A 9,810-nucleotide genomic window follows, 5' to 3' on the forward strand; every position below is an offset into this window, starting at 1 on the left:
GGGTTTTGGACATCCCACACTACTGACATTCAGATGAAATTGGCCAGTAGGTTCAACCAAGTATTGCTATCAAGAGCAGGAACACTAGGGGCATGAGAAAAGGAGGAAAAGGAAAACATGCCTAGAACTTACTTACATTAGAAAAGAGGATTGAATATATACAATATTCTTAAAGAAAAACAATATATGTATTGCTGTTTATCTTGCTCCACAGCTTCTGCTCTGAACACTTTTTCTTGTATTCCCACAATGTATCTTTTCTTCAATGATCAGTACCATCATAAAAGGCAAGCTGGCACTGGAAAACCTTATTTGAACAGGATTATTCCTTAAATAAGTGAAAACCTGTCACCAATTTTAACCTGAGCAGCAGTTCTAATTGGAAGAGCCCCAAACTGAAATAGAATATAAATGCATATATTTCATCTTTGTTCTCTTCAGAATAGACTTTAGAATTACTTCATATCTGAAACATCATTGCCCTGTCCATAACTTTTATAGAAAAAGATCTGAGTGGGTGCAATGATATTCATCTTGGATGAGGATAAAGATAATTGATTTAAACAGCAAATTTATGTATGTGCTCACAAATCTTATTGTTCAGTTCTTAGAGACTGAGACATTAAACAATGAGAAAATGTGGATTAATTTATCCAGTGAACATAGCACAGCAAAACCGCTGTATATTAGATCTGTAGATCACATGTACAGTATATTAAATTCACTTTGTAGACAGATAATTATGTTTCAATGTAAAATCCATTATAAATAATAAATAATTAAATATATGTATGACTTGATTAATAATGTGCCAAGATTATGCAGATAATTCATCTTTAATTCAGTAGTTGTCTCACTGCTAACAAATAATAACTAATAGATCATTGTATGTTCTTTACCATGATACATTTATTTTATTAAAATTTCTGAAATGCAGAGGTATCTGAACATTTCAATGAATTTCACCCTAAGGCACTAAAAGGAAGTAATACATATTACCACATAGACTCTTGAAAATAAATCTAGCTTATCTCATTTCCTCTTGTTGCAGTCTTTATCCTGAGGAAGAATCAAAATGTCATTTCCATGAGAGAAATTATGTTAGTGGAAGCTCTCTCTCTCTTCATGTACTCCTCTCTGGGCAGGGGATAGGTTTGAAGGTCAGTTCAGTATTCTCCATTAGTACAAAATCATATCTGCACAGCTGTAGCCTATGAAAGTAAAAACAGAAAAAAATGTGCATAACAGAAATTTTAAAATTAATTGAAAAATCTTTTGTATCTGAATTACAATTCCAGTATTTACCACTTCTCAGAGATGGTACTCAGGACAACAAAAAATGTCTTCTCGTCTAAGCTTATACCCTATATAATACATCACTAGCGTAGTTTTGCCAGACTATAAACAACCAGGACATCAGATAGATGAAGCATAGTAGCATGAGTATGAAGAGTCTGATATTAGTCTGAACCAAAAGCTACTAACATTAAAATTAAAATTAAAATTAAAATTAAAATTAAAATTGATTATTTAGAACAATGGTCCAAGCACAGCCCAGTTCATGTGAACTCTGGGAAATTCAATTTATTTTGAATTCCCTAGCTATGAAAGTTTTTCTTCTTTCATTCCAAAGAAAGCATCTTAACACTATTTCTGTTTTTTGGATGTAACGAGAGCATGTACAAGAAAGTTTCATGCAGAATAGTAATTTGTCGTCAAATGCCTAGAAAATCCAGAACTGTGCAATACTACACAAACACATACAGATGTCATGAAAGGTGCCTCTTACTCATAGAATTCTACCTTTTGATGTCAAAGGAAGCTAACTGCACATTTAGGGCAGAGATGATAGCTAGTAGGTTCTTCACGATCTACTAAAGATAAATAGTGTGAGCTAGATTGGACAAGCAAATGACTAGCACACCCTTTCCTCTAAAGGGACATAAACTATGTTACTTATTTTATTCAAAATGATCTGCATTGGTTTGAACTGGCTGTACAACACAATTCACACAGAACTGACACATACAGTGAAACAACTGAGGGAAAAAAGCCAAGAAAGAATAGGTACCTTTGCTATTGCCCATTAATGTAAGATTTCCAACTAGTGATGGCTTCACTCACCTGCATGGGATACTGACAGATTTTTGAGTCTCATCAAAGTCCTCACAAAGCTAAGGCAGTAGATTTTACAACTAAGATGATCAAGACAAATCCTGGTATTTTGTACAATGCAAAATAGAATTTAATGCAGTCCCTCGTCCACAATTTGCTTTGATTTGAATGTAATGGTTTAGTCTTGTATTATTTTTGTAGAGGGAGAAAAAAAGACATGAAAGCACGGAAATCGAAAGCATTTTAAAAATCCTTAAAAGGCCTGTGAAAAAATTTAGAGGACAAAATTTCAACCAGAATAATGTAAGATTATTACTTGGATACATTTCTTGAGTTTAATTTCAGTTCACAATGCTGCATTTCAGCACAATTGCAACACAACAGCCAAGTATGTTCGCATAGCCTGTTCTCCAAAAGAGTTCATTTGGGAAGGATTCTATCTAATCACAGGGAATATAGTACTTAGACATGATGATGAATGTTAGGAATAAAAACATGGTTTCCAACATACTGTATCTCATTTAAAGTGAAATCCATCTAAGTTTGTCATTATCAAGTACAAGGAATGGGAGTGTGGTGAGTAGGTTTGGTTCTCCAAAGAAGAAACAAAACACAAATATTTTGGGGAAGTGAGGCATTCAGAAACTTTCACTCCATGTGGCTTCTCTGATGTCTACTAAAAAGCAAGGGCTTAGTCCACTCTTTTGTTCAGTAGAGATATTAATAAGGTCTTTTCTGTTATACCTGTTCTTGCTTTTAATTAAAAGGAAAAAAAAAAAAAAGCTGAGATAAATATTTTTTGAAACATTCACCTTCTCTGTCAGTTGAGTTTAACCTGACTGACAGATTCAAGAGGTTTTAGTGAGAACTGACACCGGGATACATACAAGTTACAAAAGCTGTTTTTATGTGTGAGCCAGAATGATTTACCTTAGAAATTAGAAGAAGAGTCCGAAAATTATATGTATTCCTTAGCACTCCCACGTTTACACACCATCTTTGCGAATAATGTGTCAGTAAACAATTTTCAGTGATATCCCACTGTTCACTATCAACTCAAATCAGAGGAGAGTGAGACTCCTATTGTCTTTTATCTCTGCATCTGTTCCTGTTTTTCATCTACTAGTTTGTTATGTGAATAATTTAAATATTTTTAAAGTAGTTTCTAGTTGATTATCCTGTATTCAGGTAATTGGTGTAATTACATGTAACTAAATAAGGTAAATATAGGTAGTTACAATTACATTGAGCAATTATGTAATTATACTAACCAATGGCGATGTAACATATGCATTTAAATTACCTTCACATGCTGATTCAACACACTTCTTTCCATCATTATCTTAAAACATCAAATGCGCCTATATGACTGCCATCTGATAAAGCTCCATAAGGATTTTAGGGGATCTTATATTAAACCAAGTACATCTCACTTTAAAAGTAAGAAGAGTCTGACTAAAAGGCATGAAAACCAAAAAGGAATATTCACTGTAAGTAGAATATAAGTAAGTATAAATGAAAGAATATTCCCACTCATTAGTTATTTGGGAAGGGAAGGGAAGATGGGAAGACTGGAAGGGAAAGGAAGATCAGAAGGGAAGGAAAGGGGACATTGAAAGTCACCAAGCCAAATGCCTGATAATTCAGAGCTAACCAGATGTTAAAGCATATTACCGAAGGCATTGTTCAAATTCTTGAACAGTGACATCCATGGGGCATCAACCACCTCCCTAGGAAGCTTGTTCTAGTGTCTAAGTACACTCATAGTAAAGAAACTTTTCCTAATACCCATTGTGCAGATTTTATTTTAAATTTGGTCTTTGTTGAATCTGCCTTCATATGAAACAAATATATGTAATAACTCTAAAACACAGTAATGCTGCTACTCCAGTGCATTTCTTAATTATTGTTTGTAATACACTATTATCACGAGCTGAAAATTAAAAACGTAATTGCTAATGCTATGGTACAAGTAACTTTGAGACTTGAAAAATGAATGTATAGATAGTAATGCTGCTAAAATATTTGAAAACATAAATAAATAATGAAAGGGTAGTAGCAGCAATCAGTATAATAAGCACTGATTATTTCATTTTAAGTGAAGACAAGCACAGACTGTATGTTTCGGTCTTGGAGGATCTTTACCATCAGCCACGGGACTAAAAGCTTATTCCAGTCATCAAAGTATCTAAAGTGCTCCATTCTGTAACTGAATGTGAAAAGCTGTGTGCAGGCACATAATTAAAATAAGAAAAGTGCTTCATAAAATTCATCTCCAGGAAGAGAATTCACCATGCAGTCTCCTGCTTTAAGTCAGGCTGGCTTACATAAGTGGTCCTTAAGAGCTCCTGCAGACCTGAAAGCAGCAACAGCCTGCTGTAATAAGGAACATGCATGACTTCTACAGGCTCAAGAGATACAAACTGAGGATGCTGTGCATTAAACATTGATGTACAGAACACTTCTTCCATATGATGAATTTGAGAAAGGATTAGAAGGATACTTATGCATTTATGAATATGTAATAAAAAAATCAATAGAGGCAAGTACAAATTTCTGGGGAAACGTCCTGAGCAATCTGGCTGATACACAACTTGAATGCATTACACTTACCTTTCTGGATTATTAAGAGCTTTCAGTCTCATCTGAAGAATCTTAAGCTTGTATTTCTGGCCTACTAAAGTCTTCGTAGAAAAAGTCAATGAAATTTTGGATATTTTCTCAAAATCCTGGTAAAATCCAGTTAATATTTTGACTCTTTTGTATTGCTGAAATGTCGTCACTTCACTAAAGAAAAATATCATTTCCAGTCAGATTTTTTTTTAATCTAGGAAATATTCATTATTATTAATAATTATTACTAAGAGCAGAGGTCTTGCAGGATGGATCACCTAAGAGCATTCAGAATGATGACACCGAGAACTGGATTCAGGGGCATAATTTGTGAAGAGAGAGAGGATCATTTCAGTATGAGGAGTGTTGCCTCTGACACTGAGCCATATCAGATCCAAGAAAAGGAGCTGACTAGACAACTTGATGATAACTTTAGACTTAGACTAATAAGTCTGAAGCAAGGATTAGGAAACTCAGGAAATTAGTTGGTAAGTAGATAACAAAAGATTTAGAAACAAATAATGACGTACTGATTCATCTGTGACTCAACTGTATTTCCAGCATAATCTGTTATTTTAACTTTAATGAAACCTCTTCTGATGCTTTTATTCCAAGTAGTAATATCCAGTAAATAGTTGTACGCTGCAAAAAGAAATAGGAAATAGTAAGATCCAAGGAATGAACCTCAACAGTTATGACTGCTAGTAGCACTCTGCCAAAAGTATTTACTGGGTAGTAATAGTGATCCTTTACTTCCAAGATACCAGCTCAAACCAAAATAAAAAGGCTATTGGAAAAAAAAAAAAAAGTAGCTTCTTCCAAATGGCTGCCTAGAGTTCTGTGTAATTAATGTGTAATTTCTTCCAATTTTTATATGGAAAAGATTTGCATAAGAAAAAAAAAACTCGTCAGAGTTAACATGAAGAGTTTGACCTGCCTAAATAAACAAAGCACAACTAAGTCCTAAGTGGCACCTTCAGTTCTTGGCAAGCTTTGCAAAGTGGAGATGTTTGAGTTACTAACGTGGTGAAACTACCACATAATCTACAAAAGTATAGAGTACAGAAAATAGAAGAGGTAGTTGGCAGAAAGAGAGGGGAACAGCATTCATGCAAGCTTTATGGATTGGCAAGGTGGGAGGTTATCTAGGTAAGCAGATCAGTCAGGATGCAACTGCTGAAGAGAGACATTGTTCTGGAGAACAGCACTGATCTGTCCTGCCACATGTTAAGAAACTCTGACCTGGCCTTCTAGTGTACTTCTGCAGCCACCACTCATACTGTAGTTGTGCTATGGCTATCCAGAGGAGATACAGCTTTACTAAGTAAGGAAGCCAATTCAAATTTTTTGTCTTTTTTATTTGATGTTTATCTTTGACATTCCCTCCTAAGAGACCAAGCCTCACCTTGAATGAAAAGCTTGTCCTGTCAGGTTTACAGTATTAGCTTAGTTTACAGACTCTTGTTTATGTCTATTTTCTCATGTTTTTAAACATCTAAGAATTCAAATAAGGCTTAGTTAGTAAATTCCCTCTTTTTCAGACCAGTTTATTAGACTTATTTTTATTTATAACTCTGCATATTTTCTCTAAAACTTATGCTGTCGTTACAACACTTCTTATTCCTTTCCACATATCTCCTATGTTTGGTAGTATTACCCTGTTTTCTCTCTTCTGTCACCCTTGTTCCAGACGACTGTATGTCGTCTGTGTTATATTCTGTGTTACATTCTTTCCACCAGGAAGAACCAGGATTCTCCCTACGTGGATCTCTGATAAATGCCCAGACAATTAACAATTATGAAAGCAAAGCAAAGCCATACTTTTCTCTGGAAGGAATGAAGCATGGAGAACTAGTGGCCCATTCAGCCTTAAGAGCATAAAAGAGCAAACTCGAAGCCGACCTAATATGGGGAGATGAGTGGTGTTAGCAAGCGTATAGGTTCAGCAGAAAGATCACTGGGAAGAGGAATTATTTTTCTTCTGTGAGTCAGGAAGGGCCAGTGGGAGATTTGACTTGGGTGGTTTAGTGAAGAAGGATTGGGAAGATTCTGGAGTGTGCAAAGTGCGCCTCTGCAATATTAATCTTGGCACACTTGAAATGCAATCAGCAACCCAAATATTCTTCATACTCCATCTGCCACACTGAATGCATATATGTAAGCAAATTGAAGTTTGTACCTTGGGTTTTGTTGTCCAAGTCTTTTTCACTGCATACCAAGACAACTTTTTTAATCGGTCAGCTGTATAAATAACCCTGATACACCATACACCATGTTATATAGTATCTATAACAACTTCATTAACATCTCCCAAGCTTTTTGGAAGAAATGGTGATGCAAGTAAGCACAGTTAAGGTAGTAGCAAGAGATATTCAGTCTCTGGTCACAAAACTAGCCAAGATTATGGAAAAAGCTAATAGGATAACTTGATTTCACTTGAATTCTATCTAAGCTCATCCTTATGCACCAAATCAAAGAACTTGTAACATTATCGATTAGAAGCAGAGTGTAAAGTCTCTTGATAAAAACAGAAATTAGATGAGAATTTAGCCCTCTGGATGGAGAGGTAAATATCTAAACTGTTCTAGCTGAACCGCATGCCATGAGTGTTCATTTCAGTGTAGCATAACCCTAATAAAGTTAGCTAGCTTTTTGTTCCATTGTTTTCCTCACATGGAGATGCAGAACTTAAAAAGCAAGAGTAGCTTTAGTTTACTTTGTACACTTCCCTTGCTAGGGAGGAGCATACAAGTGTTTCTTCCTCCAGCCACGGCCCCAAGGTACTGCTCTCTGAAAATGATAGTAATTATTCCATCTAGGCAGGTTCACTCAGTCCATTTTTTTCACTGTCATTTGATTCTTATTTTTTGGCTTCCTTATTCCTCTGACAGTACAGCTCATTACTTTTAAAGTCATATTTCTTTCTCAGTTCTAGCTCTTCTGCCATAATCACTCTTCTCCCTGCCCCAGTCTCCAAACTTATGCTTAACTCATGGTTTATTCCACCCTTTCATACTGCACTGAACAATACCTTTCTACTCCTAGAGTGCATTCACTTCAAATCAGCTAACAAATGATAACCATAACACTTCATGATGTTTGCTGTGAATATGCGTATATATGTGTATGCATGTGTATTCAGTCACTCACTGCAGAATGGGTCTTCATCTGAAGTATCAAAAAAAGCTTTCGTTGGTGAATTCCTGAGACTTAACTGTTTTTTCCAGCTGTCAGCATAATAACCTGAAATTTAATGTTTAAATATTTTATTTCAGATATTTAGCAATATAATGACATACAAAAGTGACAGATTTGGCTTTAATTTTCTAAAACATTGTATTAGAAAATAATCGACTTGGAAAATGCAGGAATCCCCTAAGTATAACAGAATGTAATATATATGTATTTCATTTTTCTCGTACATCAGTATTACTAAAATTATCATAATCCAATATTTTGAATCTATTTAACTAAGTGCTAAGTTCAAAAAAGCAGTGTTTATAAAACACTGGTAATAAGTACAAACCTAAAAAGGTAGTTCAGATATTTGGAGGGAACAATTACAGAACAGGTTCACATTTAGTAAAATTCTTCTTTCTTGAATCATTAAAGTAAGCATTTTTAAACCCTGTGGGTATTCTCTAATAAAATACAATAAATAAAATATTAGACATGTATGACACCACCTAAGCTCTTGGATGCAATGTATTTTCATTTCATGTAATTTGCTTTCTGATTTTGGGTCTTGACAATAGTTCTTGTTTCTAAAATAGCTGATACTGTTTTGTGTATCTCATTTCTTTAACTAGAATGGACAGTGAGGGCTAGTTCTAGTCTGCAGAAATCACTGCAAGACAGCAAGTGGAAGAGCCTGTGTCAGAAGGATGCAGTTTTTCTACCCAGTGCCCAGATGCAGCAACCTGCCATTTCCTTATTAGTTTTATGGGTATTTTAAAAAGAAGAAGAAAAAAAAGGTGTCAGCTGATTGGTCACATATTTCTCCTTCTCCAGCTCAGGCATTCTGTCAGCTTGCATCAAACATGGCTAGTAAACATTCTGGCAAAGTACTCAGGTCATCTTGTCCTATTATAAAGTACTTTAATAGCTGGTTCTTATTATAAAGTAGGATAGAGATATGTCTGTGCTTTGTCTTCAGACTTGATCTCATATATGTATTTAAGGATGTGAAGAAGATAAAGCACGAATTGGAAGTTAACTTCTATTTAAATATTCTAAAAATGTAATTCTAGTGAAAATCCTGCTCTGCCATCTAGCAAATGCTCACATTACTGTAGCTGCTTTCAAACTGTCTCTAGATCTTCTCTAAAAGTAATAAAGCCCCAAACAACTAAAGAGTCTACAAATAAGAATTTAATTCAAAAATAAGAGCCCCATGAAGTTGGTATAAATATTATTACTCTGAAACAAAAACCACAGGCACTCTAGGAATGATAGCACAGTATGAAAGCATAACATGATGGACTAAGTAGAAGCAGTTTCTCTATAAAGAGAAAATGCATTCTGAATCCACTTCAAGCTAGAAAGCCAATAAAGGATAAGAACATTCAGTACTCTAACAGAGATAACTATGAAGAAGAAAAAGCCTAAAACTTTTAACAGTTTAAAACACTATGCAGCTCAACCAACCTTGTTGATTCCTTAACAGTATTCTACAGATCTTTAAAGAAAGCCCAGAAAGAGCAAGTCTGAATTCCTTGGAAAATCTCACCCATCTCAAAGACGAAAGAGTAGTTCTTACCCAGTACTGGACAGGACAGTGGTTGGAAAACTTCACAATCATCACATTTTCCTCTCTTGTAATCTGAGTAGGAGGCACAAGGATATGCTATTATGTTGCACTTCTTTTTCAAAGATGATAAGAAGAGGAAGACAGATCTTTGATGGTCACATTTAAAATACTGAAAACCTTCAGGAAAGAAGAAATAAAATACGCATGTAATATATCATCATTTTTCTTCAGGAAAGAAAAGATATTAACCAGGTTTTCAATTTAACTAAGTCATTCTTTGTTAGCCATGATTTTCTTCCTGTTTATTTGACCTTATACTTTAGTTGAATGTA

The 9,810-nt window shown here is 34.8% G+C and overlaps 1 protein-coding gene across 1 annotated transcript in view; it reads right to left on the bottom strand.

Annotated features, from left to right (window-relative positions):
* Positions 1 to 889: 889 nt before the first annotated feature.
* LIPI (lipase I) overlaps positions 890 to 9,810 on the bottom strand; it is a 17,372-nt gene continuing 8,451 nt past the window's right edge. The window contains exons 6-10 of the mRNA XM_003202864.4: positions 9,488 to 9,655; positions 7,879 to 7,971; positions 5,259 to 5,370; positions 4,729 to 4,902; positions 890 to 1,211 (exon numbers count right to left, since the gene is read on the bottom strand). Of these exons, the coding sequence (XP_003202912.2) occupies positions 1,124 to 1,211; positions 4,729 to 4,902; positions 5,259 to 5,370; positions 7,879 to 7,971; positions 9,488 to 9,655 (635 nt within the window). The 3' untranslated portion in view covers positions 890 to 1,123. The remainder of the gene's footprint in view (positions 1,212 to 4,728; positions 4,903 to 5,258; positions 5,371 to 7,878; positions 7,972 to 9,487; positions 9,656 to 9,810) is intronic.

Source organism: Meleagris gallopavo, chromosome 1, assembly GCF_000146605.3.
Source record: "Meleagris gallopavo isolate NT-WF06-2002-E0010 breed Aviagen turkey brand Nicholas breeding stock chromosome 1, Turkey_5.1, whole genome shotgun sequence".
Taxonomy (NCBI): domain Eukaryota; kingdom Metazoa; phylum Chordata; class Aves; order Galliformes; family Phasianidae; genus Meleagris; species Meleagris gallopavo.